The 17,310-nt window shown below is 39.8% G+C and overlaps 1 protein-coding gene across 3 annotated transcripts in view; it reads left to right on the top strand.

The window, feature by feature from the left end:
- whrnb (whirlin b) overlaps positions 1 to 17,310 on the top strand; it is a 95,288-nt gene that overhangs the window by 25,097 nt on the left and 52,881 nt on the right. For all 3 annotated transcript variants that reach the window (XM_051422285.1, XM_051422283.1, XM_051422284.1), the window contains exon 2: positions 15,573 to 15,749. In XM_051422285.1, the coding sequence (XP_051278245.1) occupies positions 15,573 to 15,749 (177 nt within the window). The remainder of the gene's footprint in view (positions 1 to 15,572; positions 15,750 to 17,310) is intronic.

The following is a 17,310-nucleotide window of genomic DNA, read 5'->3' as shown; positions in this document are numbered from 1 at the left end:
CGGTGAGACACGTGCTAGCTGGTATGGACGCATTGCCCTGCATCGTCCTGCATTTCTTCATGCTACTGTCTTATTTTCAGAGATGACGCTTGACATGTGTCAGCTGACGTGATGCGGTGCTGGTGTGTTTTAGCCATCTTCACCATCACCATCAAAACACCAAATGAAGGAATATCTCTTGGAAGAACTGTGTTCATCTCTCCAGTAGAGTTCCATAGACTGTAGAATCAAGGCCAAGGCGCATTGAAGCTTGTGGGTTTTTCTTTTACATTTTCACCTGTCTGTACCATATTGTCTGCATGCATTTGAAAAGCTTTTGGGTGAACTTATTGGATTATACTTCCAGAATTCATTCTAAGTGGAAGATGTTTAGGTTTAAAAGAAACTTCTACATGTCCGTCTAATTACTTGAAGACATATATATTTCCATAAAGTCTGATGTAACATGAAGGCAGCATTAGTCAGAAGGAGCTGGTTTAAAGTGGGCTGTTTTTTTCTCCAGGCTATTGTGAGGCAAAGATCAGCATTGTAACCTGGAGAGACAAGTGACACTTAAAAGATTTTGGCTATTTTGGACCATCTGTTAATCTCAGACAGAGCAGTGAATAAACTGGCAGTAACTTTAGCATAAGCAATGCTTAGAGGCTGAAGTAGCGATTCAATCACACCGAAGGGCCCTCAGAGAGGCCCCTGTGGACTGAGTGACCAGCGTTGACGTCTGTGCTGGCCTCTTGTCCGGTGCATCACCTCTCCTCCAGCACAAAAATAAACCCATCCAGCAATCTTTATCATAGCAACAATTCCCTCCCTCCCTCTCATCACCCACCCACTCATACTGCCCCACGCAAGACCCGCTGAGAGCTCCTCTTCCACCCACTCCATCCTAGCTCGAGCACCGTGGGGATGCATATATAGCCCAAATCACACTTGAGTGTCACTCGGCTCTGCCGGTTATGGTGCTGATCTTTTGCTCTCTCTAGCTCTGGATGGCTCTGAGCCTGCAGAAATGTTGGGACCAAAATAGAAAGCAGCTACTTCTGCCTCAACCTCTAATTCACTGTTGTGATACAACGCTGAATAAAGTCAATGGACCTGCCTGCGGAGGCTTTCTTTGTCATGCAGCATTTTCCTGTCTGTTTCTGTCATTTGTTAGTGAAGCTCTAGTTGCAGACTACCATTGCTGCCTCTAGTTTATCTGGGTCGCTCTTTTTAACTGAGTCTGTTGAGTAGCCTCATACTTAAAATTTTTATCAAGGCTGTAATTGGGCCATTTGCTGTCAGAGGTAATGAATGGGAAACTGAATTTAATTGGTGGCTCGAGGTCATTGTCTTAGAGGACACGTGGCCTAGGAATGAGCTGAAGTAAACACTTTGCCTATAGACTGATAGTGGGTTGTAATAATGATTGATAATGGGTCAGCACACAATTAGCACCATTATGTTCTTCTGTTCATTGCTGCGTTATATGAGCATCTTCACCTATGAGAATAACCACTGTATACTATCCTTAAGTAATAATGATGATCATGATTATAATCTTCATATATCAGAAACTGTGTCATCAAAAGTTGTATATAATGTAATTTTATTGGTTTGTTCTGTAGACTCAACATTGATTGCATGTGTGTGATTGTAAAATTTTATTATATCTTATTTTATTATCCGTATTTTATTTTTGTTATTCCTCATCAATTTTATTTATTTTTGTATTCATTCTGTCTTTTTAATCTTTTTAGTCGAGTTTCTAGTCTAGCTTTTATTAAATTATGTTTGAGTATTATATATTTTATATATTTTATTTATCTATTTTATTGAATTTTATTGTCATTTACTATTTGTTTTGTATTTAATTATTTTAATTTAGTTTTTATTTCACTCTATTATAGTCCAGACCGTCTTATTGTCAGTCATCTGGGAAGCACTTTGAACTGCAATAACCTGTATGAAAGGTGCTATACAGATCAAGTTGGAATGATTGATTTCTTGACTCCATAGACAAAACCAATAATTTTACCTCGCAGATAACTGTAAAACACACTGCAAACTGGACTGAAACTAAATAAAACTGACCGAAACCATCTTTGTTAATCCTTCTATAGGCTTTCCAACAATCACCAGCACTAATTTGGTTGATATAAACCCTTAATTTACCAAGTTAAAGGTGAAAATATTTGAGTAATGGTTACGGCAACGTCTTTGGGGACAAATAAGCCTGTCAAAGTATGTCCATGAATGTACTTGTTTTTGCCACTGACAGGCTCAGTTTGTTATTATTGTCTGACAACAGTAAGGAAATTATCCCGACTGAGTAATATTGCTATCACTCACCAACAGACTCCATAGACAAAAACGGTAATTTTATCTTGCATATTATTGTAACTTCGTTCAAAGTGACAGAAACAAAATAAAACTCACCAAAACAGTCTTGACTTTACACTAAGTTCCAACAATCACCAACTCTGCTTTGGTTAAAAGAAATCCATAAGTCACTGACGTGGATGAGAAAAACTGCAGTTTCAGTCGCTCTACTCAGTTGGAAACTGAGGGACTCTCATGCACTAACATGTACACACAGTCAGTCCACCTGGCAAAAGGAGCTTGACAGCTCAGGACACTATGACTCCACTATGCATAACAAATACTTGTTTGCTGCTATATTAATATTCTAAATCTCTGTATTACATTTATTTATGCTTTGCTGATGAAGCCCAAATGTTAGTTATACTATTACATGACAAAAATGTCCAAGTCATGTCAGTGACAGCAACTTATAGTGGTTAATTAATGTAGAGTAATTAGTGCAATGTAAGTAATTTGCATTTCAGTGTTCTTGCTCATTTCATAAAGTTCACGGTGACTTAGCACTGGATGAGTGAGTGCAAAGTGTCATTCATCTTCCATACCCACATTATGTCAGCTGGTATTATGGATTTCACTAACCTTCTCTGCCACTGAGCCCATTTATATTGATAAGCAGTCTTCTGTTGGGCTGCTCAGACAGACCTGTGAACAGTCAGAGCAGTATGTGTGTCTCCTGCAGATTCTTCTATATTTCAAATCTTACTCTGAGACGATAAAGCCAACAGTTAAACTATCTATAATTACTTCCTCTTAGATCACCTGTCACAGCAGCTTTCGGTCATCCCTCCTCATACCTCTCCAAACAGAACCAACTGAGCCGTCACATAAAATGGAGAACCTTTCATGTCCCATCAAAAAGCTGTTGTGCCACTGTAATGGTGACATATCTGGGAGAGCTGTGGCAACGGGGATCATCCATCACACATATAGTCAGGGCAGGGGAGTAGACCAGACCCAGTTTCCAGCAGAAAGGTGAACTAAAATATCCCACTTAACAGCACCCATATATCCGGCATGTAGGAAGTCAAGTCAATTTTATCTGTATAGCACATTTCATACACTGGTAAACTGTCCTTTACAGCAAAACATGAAACATGAGTAGCTAAAACTAGTAAGAACTACTATAGGTGAGAGAAGATTATTGTTTTACGACTGCTTTTAAAAGATACAATTGCAGCAGATCTCAGGTTATCAGGCAGTTTCCTGTAGAGAACAGCACCATAGTGACTAAATGCACCATCACCTGATTTAGTTCTAGGTACATTCAGGAGATGCATGCTCGATGATCTTAGGGATCTGATTGGGCTATAGCCAGTGAACAGGTCAGAAATATATTTAGGAGCCATACCACTTAGGGTACTGTACTTAAAAGTAAATTCTGTACTGTACCAGCAGCCAGCGTTTTCAGTAAAGGTGTAATGTGTTGTATTTTCCTAGTCCATGTAAGAGAGTAAACCCATACAGTCTATATTGCAAGTCTTTATACTTTATAATTGCATTAAATTCCTTGTAACAGTAAAACATACTAACTGCAGAGTACTCAAGTGTTAAAAACAAGTTTAGTTCCATTGTTGTAACAACAAAAGAATACGATACAGCAAAGAAAAAAAGAAAAAATACCATCAAACATGTCGCCAGGTTATTGATATTGGACAATTCTGCACATTCCTTTCAGACATTGCAACATGTTACCACAGCTTGGTAGCAAAGTTCAAGATGAAGGTTTTGACAAAACAATGTTGCCATTCTTACTCATGCAGTAGTAGTGGAGCAAAACTGTTCATTTTCATTTTTGGAGTAGCGCTAGAGAAAAGGTCAGGGGGTCATTAACCTTTTTTTTCTCTCCTTGGCAGCATGAATGTGCTATGGCAATTCTGGCAATCTATATAAAGTTATGAGATAACTTGTGTCCAAAGTTGACGTTTTTGTAGGTGGCATAGAGGGTTCAGCCTCTGGGGAGCTTTAGATTTTGATCCAGTATTCCTTGTGTCCAAGTGGAGAGTTTGCCATTCTGGTTCTTGGAGGGCCAAAACTGAAACTTAATGATGGGCCACGGGTCAAAAGTAAACCCCTGTTGTGTTGTGTTGTGTTGTGTTGTGTTGTGTTGTGTTGTGTTGTATTGTTAGGGGTTACAGCAAAAATGTACTAGGATCCCAAGTTCCATTCAACTGAATAATATTAGGGATTCTACATATTTAATATTATTTAGTATTTTTACCTCACAAAATAAAAAGGCATAAATGCCAATATTATTATTAATATTTTAATTTATTGCTAGAAACATCTGGTAGGCCAAATCGAATCAGATGCTGAGCCAAATTTGGCCTGTGGACCCCACTTCGGGCTGCCCCTTTTGGTAGACATTTTGACTTGCCAAGGCATGAAAAGTACAGGTGTAAATAATAACATTAAGAATTCATTCCATTAAGAATCACGGTAAAGCCCTGTCGGTGAGTTTTTGTAGGACTGCAGTGTCTTTAGGCTGGAGGCGCTGAGCATGCCAACAGGCTACTTAGTGTACTAGAACCATCTGCTGGGACTGCATAGTTTCTCCCTGTGGATAGGAAAGGCTGAGGACTGAGTGCAGGGATTGCAGTAAGATGCCCGGTAGAGTCCACGCCAGCAGCTCTTTAGCTGAGTCAGGTAACTTTGGAGGTCAGACTGCGAGATTCATTCACTCACCTGTCCAGCTGCCATGTTTACTTTGGAGCAATTGATGTCCAAACCGCCATATAATTGATTGCCCATGTAAATATCTGAACTGTATGAAATGTAGCTAAGACCAGGTTCCTGACCAGCCTTAGAGGATTTTATGAAATAATGTATGTTTTGATGTCAGAAGCAGTGTGTTCTTTCGCTTGAGTCCTGGTGAGAAAGCCTCGCTGCAGCATTCTGACAGCCTGGAGCTGAGCCACTGCCTGATGGTTAAGAGGTGCAAATAAGGCTTTGGGCAATTAAGAGGACATAAAAGCACGTATGAATCTCTCTGTGTCAACCAGAGTCAGGAACAATCTCATTTCTGCAGTATGTTTTACTTTGAGAAAACAGGACTTTATTTCTTCAGCCAATATATTCTCTCCTGTTAGTGTGTGAGCCTCTAAGTATCTAAGTATGAACACAGTCGTCTGCTGTTGTTCTGCAAGCAGCTTCTCTGTGCTCAAGGGCCCCTCAGCAGTACGGTTTGGGGAGCTGGAGAGTATTTCTCACTTACTTTCCCCACCCACATTTCCCAGTAGCCTCGTTTTAGATGTAGAATGAAATGTACTCTTTGCAGTGAGACATCTAGCTCTACTCTAAAAACTTTTTTTCCTCCCCATTTGAAGTGACAGCCCCTCTGCAGCTAAAGTAGAATGCAATATTTGGCCAGGAAATCATTCCCTTATTCCCAAATATCATATATTTTACATACAAATAAAGAGTTTAAGTCTCTGCAACTGCTGCAATTTTGTCAACCAAGGACATCATTTTGCCAACACTCCTTCAAAATGTGCAGTCAATTCAAATTTTGTTTTATTGATTATTTTGTAAAGTAGGTGTCACATTTTTGCAAGATGGATATTTCAATTTACAGCAAATCTTTTCAGTTTATTAGGCTGCTTCTCCTTCAGTATCGGTTAACAAGACTGGCCCAGCCTGCTCAGATAAACTGAAGTGAGACTTTTTTCCTTATTGATATCTAGTGAGTGTTATTGAAAAGGCTGGCAGGGTGAATTATACCCTGTCAAAGCTCACACAAACTTCAGCCTTGGGCTCAGCCAACAATGTAGCAAGCCAATTCATCATGACTGGTAAGGGGACAGTGCAGGGCAGGTTATTGTAGCTGGAGTGGGGTTAATGAATAGAGCACGGCCTCACACCCGACAAGGACACAAATGATGGAGCTGTTAAAAGACTGCTAGTTAAATGGCTGCATTTAGGTCTCAATCCCTTATATTTTATACTCTGTTGTCTCATGATCGCACCGTGAGCATGGCAGCTTCAGTTGTTCAGTTGTTTTAGTTTGATAAACATTTTTCAGATATACATTTAGATCAGATATATATTTTGACTCTCTTTCTGCTATCGATCTTCACCAGTTAACTTCAATAATTTCTACATCGAAGCCATCAACCTGTCTGTTGGACCCGATCCCAACTAGGCTGCTTAAAGAGGTCGTACCCTTAATTGGCACTTCTTTACATGCATTTGACACCATTGACTATAATGTTCTTTTACAGAGACTTGAGCATCAAATTGGCATTAAAGGAACCGCACTAAGCTGGTTTAAGTCATATTTATCAGATCGTGCGCAGTTTGTACATGTTAACGATGAATCTTCAATAAATACTATAGTTAGTCATGGAGTTCCACAAGGTTCTGTACTTTGACCAAAACTATTTACTTTATATATGCTCCCTTTAGGCAACATTATTAGAAATCACTCCATTAACTTTCAGTGTTATGCAGATGATACGCAGTTATATCTTTCAATCAAGCCTGATGAAATTAATCAATTATCTAAATTACAAACATGTCTTAAGGACATAAAATCCTGGATGAGCTGCAGAAGCCAGAGCCTTCAGTTACCAAGCTCCTCTCCTGTGGAACCAGCTTCCAGTTGTGGTTCGGGAGTCAGACACCCTCTCCACATTCAAGAGTAGGCTTAAGACGTTCCTCTTTGATAAAGCTTATAGTTAGGGCTGGATCAGGTGAGTCCTGAACCATCCCTTAGTTATGCTGCTATAGGCCTAGACTATCGGGGGATTTCCCATGGTGCACTGAGCTCCTCTCTTCCTCTCTCTTTCTGCACTCATTCATGTTCCATTAATGCATGTTACTAACTTAACTTCTTCCCCAGAGTTCTTGTACTTTCTCGTCTCGCAGGTTCTTATCGATCCTGGTGGAGCCTCCTGCCATGGTCCTGCTAGATTGCCATTACCAATACTGTTGTTGCTGTGCACCTGTCTGTCTCTCTCTCTGTCTCTCTCTCTCTCACCCCAACTGGTCGAGACAGACGACCACCCACCTAGAGCTGATGGATCTGTCCTAGGTTTCTGCCTTTTAACAGGCAGTTTTTCCTTGCCCTTGTTGCCAAGTGCTTGCTCATGGTGGTACTGTTGGGTCTCTGTAAATAATGTTATAAAGAGTTCGATCTAGACCTGCTCTATTTGAAAAGTGTCCTGAGATAACTTCTGTTATGAATTGGCGCTATACAAATAAAATTGAACTGAATTGAATAGGAAGCAAAGCTGCTCTAGAGGCAGAATTAGTCTAATTTCTGGCAGAAAAGTGCCATACATTTTTGAAATGCACATAAGCCAACTGGCAAACTGAAGGACATATTGAGGACATTATATTTGTAATAGTTTGCTTGACTTTTATGTATATTTGTAATATTTTGACTTTTAGTTCATTCTTTGACATTAAACCTTTCCAACTACTTGAAAACTCTTATTAAAGCAGAAATTACAATATACATAGCCATTGATGACCATATTCATAACCTTCAACATTAGCAGAGTAGCTATCTAGTGTAGCTGATATTCAAAGCTGCAGTAGGTAACTTTTATACAAATACATTTTTGTAATATTTGCTGAAACTTTCACTATATTCTGACAGTAGAACATGAAACAATCTGTTAAAAAATCAGGTTCCTCTGGCTCCTCCTAGTGCTCTTAATGGCGTTTGCAAGAATCCACCAGGCCTGAACGAAAATAACTAAACAGAGTGTAGAAAGATAGTTGATTGTTGAGTCTCATTCCTAGGTTGTCAAATGTCAAAGCTTCGGGTTGGTGGCTCAGAGGAGCAAGAGGAACCTAATTCATTTCACTGATTATCTATATAATGTACAACTGCCAGGATATAGTGAAACTTACAGCAAATATGTATATTTTATTTAACTTATCTACTGCAGCTTTAAGGCAGCAGTTGGCTTATTATCACCTTATAAAGTTGTTGTGTCTAAATCAATTATTTCTTTAGCAGACACAGAGCAACATTAATATTAATCTGGAGTTGTGTTTGTGTCCAATATATATATTTACTCTCCCTTAAGCTATGGTCTATTGGTCTCCACCAGCTCTTGAACAAATAATCTAAATCTAAAAAAAGCTAAATGCTCCACTATGTTCACCAGCTAGTCTCTCACTGTTTCTGTGTGCTGTTTGTGCTGACAGGTTGTGTACAATAGGTTTATCAGAAACTTTTTAATTGAAAACTGCTGCTGCTGCTGCTGCTGGAAACAAGGTTTATGAGAGCACTGAGTCTGAACCAAAACAAGGCATCCTTCACGTTCCACATAGTCACTTGACTCATTGTTTTCGTGAAAATATTGATATGTGCAGCTTTATGTTTTTTTTTTGTCTGAAGGTGATTTCACACCTTTCCAACCACAACCTCCAGTGAGTGGAAAACCTTCAACTTCTTTACTAAAATGTAGATAATTAATTTTTTCTAAAGGATGGAGTCATTCCCTGTCATTATTGCTCCACTGTAAAGATACTGAGGCTTTATTTGGATAGACAGTTGTTTCAGCCTATAACAGACAGCCATGTTTGGTGCCACGTCCTCCTCCCAGCTCCAATCTAAATAAATCAGTATGTGCGTTAGGGTTGGCAATATGTTAAAATTTTCCACCAGCCACCGTCAGCCCCATAAATGGCGATTGTAGATATATATGCAATATGTGCTAACTACTGTGTTTTATATAAAAATAACCTACAAAAACACCATTCACTGTTTTATATGAACAGCAAATAATACAGTATGTGCACCATTGGAGATCAATCAAACTGACTTTAGAATGCAGACAGTTCAGGATCAAAGTCTTCCTGCAGCTCCCTCACAATATATTTAAATGATTTGCTATTTTAAGTAGCCAATTCATTTTCTTTTGTGCAATGCATTGTGTAAGAACAATAGAACACAATACCAACATTACCAATGCAGAAGCACACTTAAAATGAGACTCTATTAGTCTGGGCGCATGCTAGGCTGTAATTCCCTACAGACTTACCTCCTGCTACCATAAAAGCAAAACCTGCCTAAAATGAGCATGGAGAACTGGGACACAGTAAATTACTTAACAGAGTGTATGTCAATGACCATCTCTGATCAATATTTACAGAAAATAATCCGCTCAAAATTCATCAGAATCGCTCATTTTACACAACTTTCCTGCAGTTATTGTGTTCACTGTTTGGGTTCATTGTACAGTTTATTAGTTGTTCTGTACTGTTATTGTTATACACTGAATATAATATGAAATATCCATAACATACGGCACTTAGTCAGGGGTTGTCAGTTTATTCAATGATAATAGAGAAGTCCCTTAAGGAAAAAGCTTGGGAACCGCTGGCCTATGCCACATTGTAAGAATGGGAAAGATGGGTGCAGTGAGGGAAGAGAGTTTTTGGATAAAATCAAAGTTTATCAGTGTGACGTTGAACAGAGAAGCACTGACTGTCAAAAATGACGAATTTAGCTAAATATAACTCACAGGAGTGCAGGTAAAGACCTTCTGTCTGTCTTCAGACTTCATCACAGTTGTTTATTGGGGACAAGATGTAAGGCTGACTCATTTAATTTAGGTGAAAATCTCCCCTCACTCATTGTCAACCATTCATCATCTGTACAGCTCTGGGAGCCTCTGATGCTCAGCTACTGTACATCTGTGTAGGCGCAACCTCTTAGCACAGCACTCAATGTAAAAAAAAAATCCATCCAGTGTGTGTGGATGTGACGGTGTTCATGAGCAGGAACTCTGTGTGTGTGGCGGACCATCTCGACCCCTTGACTCAGCACACACAGTCCTTGGGCACGTCTGCTACTTTTGGTGGTGATAAAGAATCTCAGTAGGTGCTGATTTATGGCCACGGCACCACTGGAATGACACCTCGCAGTCGCAGCACTGAGACACACACTGAACATCCATCACCACTGTAGGCACAGCCATCCATAAACCTCACATCACCAAATCGTTGAAAGGGAGGAGAGAGAAGCAGAGGATGGCTTTTAAACATAAAATACTCTGCCTCAGTAATTAAGGAAAAGTAGTGGACAGGAGTTAAAAAAAATTATTTATTAAATTCCTCATTGATCCCTGAGGGAAATTATAGGTTGTGGTCAGCTACAGAACAGCAGCCCTTGAGCCAGTCGGCATTCAGTGTTTTGCTCAAGGACACTTCAGCAGGGCAGATAGGTGTTTAACCTGAGTGCTTTATTTGAAGGACAACCTGAAGTGAAGGATGATAATAACAGAATGAAGAGAGAGCAGAAAATATTCAGAAAAGTGAATCCTACAAAATACATTTATATATCTAGTTTTCTTTGCCAAATTCATTTTGGAGGAAACTAAATGGTACTTGTAAAAAGTTTACTGTCACATTTTGTGTACTGCACAGAAGTCATAGGGAGAAGGTCAAGGTTGGTGGTAGAATTTATAAAATACAAGAGTCTGAGGTTCATGTCCTGCAACTGTTGCACTGCTCTGCAGAGAAACACAGAGACAGACGCTTGTTGGCACAGATATGGTGTTTATTGTACCAGAGCGCACCAGGTAAAGCAAGAGTGAACAGCAGTGAACACATCAGTTGGTTAATGGAAATGTGTTAGCAAACATGCCTCTTTACACATCCAATAGTCACAGAGCAATTTAGGATTCATTTGAAGCAGAGTTAGTGTGATGATAGTATGTCCAGTATTCACTGCCCTTTTGGCTCTGGTCTCCACCAACTCACAAGCTACTCCCTAATCCCTGATGTTTGGTTCTGGACAGGTAGTGTACAGTGGGTTTATCAGAGCTTTTAGACCAAGAACAGCTGTCTACTGCTGCTGGAAATGAGGTTGATTAGAGTGCTGAGACTGAAGTTGCAATCTGTAAAGCCAAAACAATGAGCTGAAAGATGCTGAAATGCTCCATAGAGATGTGCAAAGTTAAAATCACGTGATAATGCTCTGTAGTCTCGTCCGTTTCAGGGTCAGTGATCAGGGCAGTGGTAATGCATATCTCTGGCATTCTGGCAGAGAGAAAAACTGCGGTTAGAGAGACATCATAAATTACAGAAAACACTAAATGACAGCTGCAGACTCCAGACACTTTTTACATCTGGCTGGGATTATGTTAGGTTGCCAGGTAGTATGTTAGCCAAGATTATTTTCTTGGTTTCTGGGACAATGAACCCCCAATGGCAGACAGTTGCAGAGAATAAGAAAGAAAATCTAAAAGCAGGGCGGCACATTTCCCTGCTGTCTAGAGGGGCCAGAATACCGCAGAACCATCTCAACCCATGTTGAAGTGTCCCTCAGCGAGTCATTCTCTCCTAACATGATCACTCATTGCATGCTGGATCTACTATGGATTGTAGTGTCAGGAAAGAGCAGGAATAAACAGAAATGAAAGGGACAGAAAAATGCTAAAAGGTAAACAGCATGTCTCAGAAACTGCTACATGTGTTTATGCTGATGTGGATGGGTGGAAATTCCAGCAATTGTTTTCAGATAAACATCACATTGACTAAAGATAGTGCAAAGACTCATCCTCTAGACCCTTTGTTTGTAAGTCACATTGTTCAGAAACATGGGAGACAATGAAATCTGTATGATGTGTGGCTTAGAGGCAGAGCGGGTTGTCCACTAATTGGAAGGTTGTTGGTTCAATCCCAGGCTCCTCCTGCCATGTGTCGAAGTATCCTGAATTTTGCGTGTTTTGTATGAATGAATTAGTTTCTGTTCGATGGGCTTTGTCATCACTGAGTGAATGTGTGTGAAAGGGTGAATGTGGCAGGTAGTGTAAAAGCGTTTTGAGTGGTCGGAAGACTAGAAAGGTGCTATACAAGTACAGGTCCATTTACCGTTTACCAAAACAACATTCTCTATGCTAATGAACCCCCCCATTCACTGGAAGTTTCCAGACACTAGCGGTGGTCAGAGTAATACTTTTGACTAAAATGTATTTTGTATGTATTGTATAGTTTTATTAACATTTTAGTAATTTGATTATTGTTAATTTAGGTATAAAATGAAAACAGTGTTCATGTCGCTGCCCTTGTAAAAAAAACATGGAACAAACTGACTTGGCATTATTGTAGCAGATCTGGGTGGTCATTTAGAAGGTAGATTGTTCACTGAGATACTGTCTGGGTTTAACTTGAGATACAATATTAATATCCATCCATCCGCACACCTCTAAAAATGTCAGCAAGTTCTAGTTGTTTATCTCAGATATTTTGTTGCTATATTTTCCTCATTTTCAGTCATATTATAGATGAATTTGGTCCATAAGTTACTTCTTTCCAAAAACTGCTTTCATTATACATTATATATACATGCATATACATGATAGGCAGAAACACAACATTTTTAAAATGCAAGATCTCAGTGCATCTAAATCAAGGGAAGCTACTGTTTACAGTGATTAGGAGCATACAATCTGCATTATAGGGATGTCCGATAATATCGGCCGTCCGATATTATCGGCCGATATGCACTAAAAAATGTAATATCGGGAATTATCGGTATCGGGTTTTTAGAACCGATGTTTGTTCTGTAGGCTTCAGCATTTCCGAGCCTGCGTGAACGCAGCATGGGACGTTTACCGGCGCGCGCTAGATGACGTATAACAACAACAGCTACCAGCTAGACTGGTTGGTTGCTAACCGTGGCTAACAAGCAAACAATTTAAAGCTGAATGATTTTAATATTAACACAAAATAAATGTAATGCACCTTAAATATTTGACCCTGCTATGAGCTGTTCCTTAACCAAACTAACAATTGGTTAGAATTTACATTAGCACTCCTTCAGGTGCAGAATACAATTAAACACATTAACCAAAGCTAGCACTTAGCCAGCGCTTAGCGTTAGCGCTCTTTTCAGTATTAATACAATGAAAGTTGAAGTTGTTCTCTTATTTTGCACAGACAGTGTTTACATTTGGAAAGCCATGTTGCATTTATGTATGCATCCAGTGGGGCATCACAATAAAATGAGGCATAATGTGTTAATTCCACAATAGGAGATATGTTATGTTGTTAACAGTTTTGGTGTAAAAAGCCTGCATATATCGGTATCGGGTGATATCGGTATCGGAAATTGAGAGTTGGACAATATCAGAATATCGGAATATCGGATATCGGCAGGAAAGCCAATATCGAGCACCACCAATTATAACAGTTATTAATTAACATGTCCATTTGTCCATCTTCACATAATTGTTTAGTTTTTATACCCAGAAATTTTATTTAAGTTTTATTTTCAAAGATTACTTTTATTTAGTTTTAGTCTCATTTTTGCCATGGAAAAAGGATTCATCAGTCGGCGATAAACAAAAAATGGATGCAGACGCATCAGCAATCGCATCAGCAGGCAGCATTGTTAGTGTAGCTGCTGTGGAAAGATGTTAGCGCTTGCCATGAGTTTTGGTAAGGTGGTGAAACGGTTAGTTTGGAGCCCTGTACTGTAAAGCCCGGCCACACTGTTTACAGGTTAACTGCCCTGTGAGCCATGCATTTTAAATCTCAGCTGCAGTGACCCAGGAAAAATAGGCCGCTTTTATTGTACTGTATTTATCAAAGGCAACCTCAATGTAAAAAGATAGGGCTGGCAGCAAAAAATTACCTTTTTTTCCTTTCTGGTGGGAAAAAGGGTTCCTCTCATGTGTCCTGCTGTAAATATATAAAAAAAATTACCATTTCTTTTCTGAATGTTTTCTGAATTTAGAATGTTATAGAATATCAGTTGACATCCCACTCCAAATACCACCATATATGAAAAAAATAAAATAAAAATTTTTTTATAATATAATATTTTTTTTTTTTTTTTTTTTTTATATATAACCCTCTCAATAAATATCAGCATTGACCACTGAAAAACCCCTATCAGTTGACTGCTAATTATATTTGATCCTACATTTCCTTGAAGAAATAACCACTGGAGAGGAATGTCCTCCATATAAGACCTGACTCTGACTCTTTTTCTCTCTGTTTCCTGGTGTCTTTGCTGTGTCTCCACTGGCGCCTGTGTGAGTCACAGCAATAGCCAGCGTTGTGGCCTCAAAGCCTCCGCTAATTCTGTCCCCCTCTCATGAAACAACTAAATAATGTGACAGCAGATGCACAAGGCAAGGGAGCTTCTCTGGTTTAAATAGCCGAGCTGAAAGGAGTACACAATTACTCAAGGAAAAAAACGATGAAAGGGTCCAATGAGTCAACACCAAGCAAAGCGTCAGCACAATGTATCTGCACCAACAGACAGGAGTCCATTGTTAGTCAGAGTCACTGTACCCCTAGATCAAACAAGAACAAAACATAGACAAATCTGCTGGATGAAAAGCTGGTGGCAGAGGATTGTCGGTGCAGATTTTGTTTGTGGACTAGCCCACTATCCTTCAAATTATGGTCATGTTGGATGATTTGGCACTTTAAGTCCAAAGCCATGGGTGGGATGGACACGTAGCAAGGCTGATTGTCCTGCTTTAACCCTGATCTGTCCCTAAACTTAACCAAATGTTTTAGTTGCCTAACCATCACCTTATATTTCCAAAAACTGTTTTCTTTGCATAACCTTAACCACTCTGTAGTTGCCATGAACACATATTGATGTAAGGGAGAATTTAAAAAAAGTTTGCATGGGATTTTATCCAGTGTTATGGCAGACATGTGGACTCGAGTCACATGACTTGGACCCCAGTCAGACTGGAAACACAAATTAGTTGACTTTAGAATCAACTTGACCAAATCAGAAAAGACTTGCAACTTGACTTCGTCATTAACACCAATGACTTGAACCCTTTGACTTGAAAATACCAAGCCCAAAGATTAAAGTTGGGGTCAGGGTGATGGATGGGCATTAAGCACATCTGACTTTCATGAGTAAGATCCAAATGTGCATCTTGACTCTAAACCAAAATGTGGAATCTGATTTGCTGATTTCCACATTGCACGTATAGGAATCAAAAAGCTGAATTACAGATACTAATTTTACTGTCTAACTCAGCTGTTTCCAAAGAGCACACATTTCTTTCTCACGTCTGTAAAACTGTAATGTTCTTTGACCAAAATTCCAAGAAAGCTACTAGCACACAGAACCATCATTCATATCTTTATGTACAAGGCCACAACTCTCTGCCATCCTTTGTTGTTTTTGTTTGGCCTAGTGAAAGGATTGTTGCGTGGGGCCGCGAGGTCTGCAGTATGTAGCACTTTCACAGCCTCACTCTCCTTTGCTGATGCAGGTGCTGAAGGGATGCAAGAAGCTGGCCCTGTCAGTGTGTTCTATGGGTCGGATCCCTGGAGGCTACATCACCAACCACGTGTACAGCTGGGTGGACCCTCAGGGCCGGAGTGTCTCCCCACCACCTGACAGCCACGAAGCCAACCAGAGGCAAGGGCACAGCTTGGACGAGAGGACGGTAAGAACAGTGTGTGTGGTGGTGGTACAAGATAAACAGTCTGGTTTATGAGGCAGTTAGTGAAGATGTGATGCATTGCACAATTCAAAATGAATAAAACATCTGATGATCAGACACATAAGTGCAGTGCAGACTTTGAAAGGGACTGCTTTTCTGAATGCAAAGATGCTGTTTCAGGTTTTTGAAATGGCCTCTGCCAGATTCAAAGCCGAGGTTGTTCTAATTGTCCTCCCGCTCATGTCTAACAGCAGCCAGTTCAGGGCTGGATTATGACTCTTTGAGGACAGTCATCATGACCTTTGGTGTTGTGACATTTTAGAAGACAGACTCATCTTACAACAGTCCCCCCGCCCACAAGCACATGACTCTAGCTGCTCCCTGAGAGATGATTTCATCCAAGCGAGTCGTCAGAAAAATACTCCTTTTACCATGCTTTATGACTGGATAGATCATCATTCACCATTACACACTGATCTACTACTACTAATAATAATAATAATACAACTCCACGGGTCCTGGAAAATCTGGAAATTTAGAGACTACTTTTCCGCTCATTGAAACACCAGGAAATTGTTTAAGATGACGAAATATCTTGGAAATAATCTATGTTGTCCTGGAACATGTTAATTGTATTTTAGCCTGTGCTGTGGCCAAATGAATGTTACAATAAGAATGACTGTAGTCAGTTGACCTTTTTCACAGCAGCCATTTTACCACAGGTGTTACCAATTACCAATTAAGGTTCCCTTCCATTCTAGTTAAACAGAGTCAAGGGGGCATGTTGGCTCACTGGAAAGGCTCTGCTACACTAAATCAAACAGAGGGCCTTAATTAGTATAATTGGTAACACCTGCACTTACCCTACTATTTCATGTCAAAATGGCTGCTGTGAAAAGGTCTATTCGGAAAGCAAAAAAATCGGTTGTGGTGGGAACAGGGGTGTTTGGGTGGCTAGTGAAAGCTGGCACTGGGGACCAGGGTTAACACCCTAAGTGCTATCAAGTTTAGGCAACAACAGCACAGTGAATAAACCCGCCCTGTCTTGGGCCTCTCTAACCCTCTATTTTAACTAAGACAACTGTTTCCCAAACAAGTACTTTGAGTGGCTAACACATATGCTTTAGCTGCTGTGAGTGGATATTGCATTCACGAATGTTGCCAGTAAAATGAATGCCAGTGTTTAGCAAATTTGTTAAGTATTAACATGTTGCAACTTGGCAAATATGTTTATTAAAAACTTTTCCTAATTATGTAGATAAAAGATGCAATTCAGGCAGATTTATCCCACAACATATTTGCTGTTGCAAATTAGCACTATATAAACATAATTTGTAGGGGACAGGGTTGCAGTCAGCGAACTCATATTGAATAGATAATTAGGCAAAAGCAAAATATGTACAGAGTTGGTGTTTATGCTCTTACCTCATCACTCCCCACAAAGAAGCACCAAGCCCAGCCCAGCAGGGAGTGGGGAGTGAGTGACAGTAATAATTCCAGAATGGGGAAAGTGGATTCAGAGCCAAAAGGTTCGGTGCTGGGGTGGTGATGCTGGGTATGAACA

The sequence above is a fragment of the Dicentrarchus labrax genome, unplaced genomic scaffold (genome assembly GCF_905237075.1).
Source record: "Dicentrarchus labrax unplaced genomic scaffold, dlabrax2021, whole genome shotgun sequence".
In the NCBI taxonomy this organism is placed as follows: domain Eukaryota; kingdom Metazoa; phylum Chordata; class Actinopteri; family Moronidae; genus Dicentrarchus; species Dicentrarchus labrax.
The sequence above is the reverse complement of the archived record's forward strand: the minus strand, read 5'-3'. Positions and strand labels throughout refer to the sequence as shown.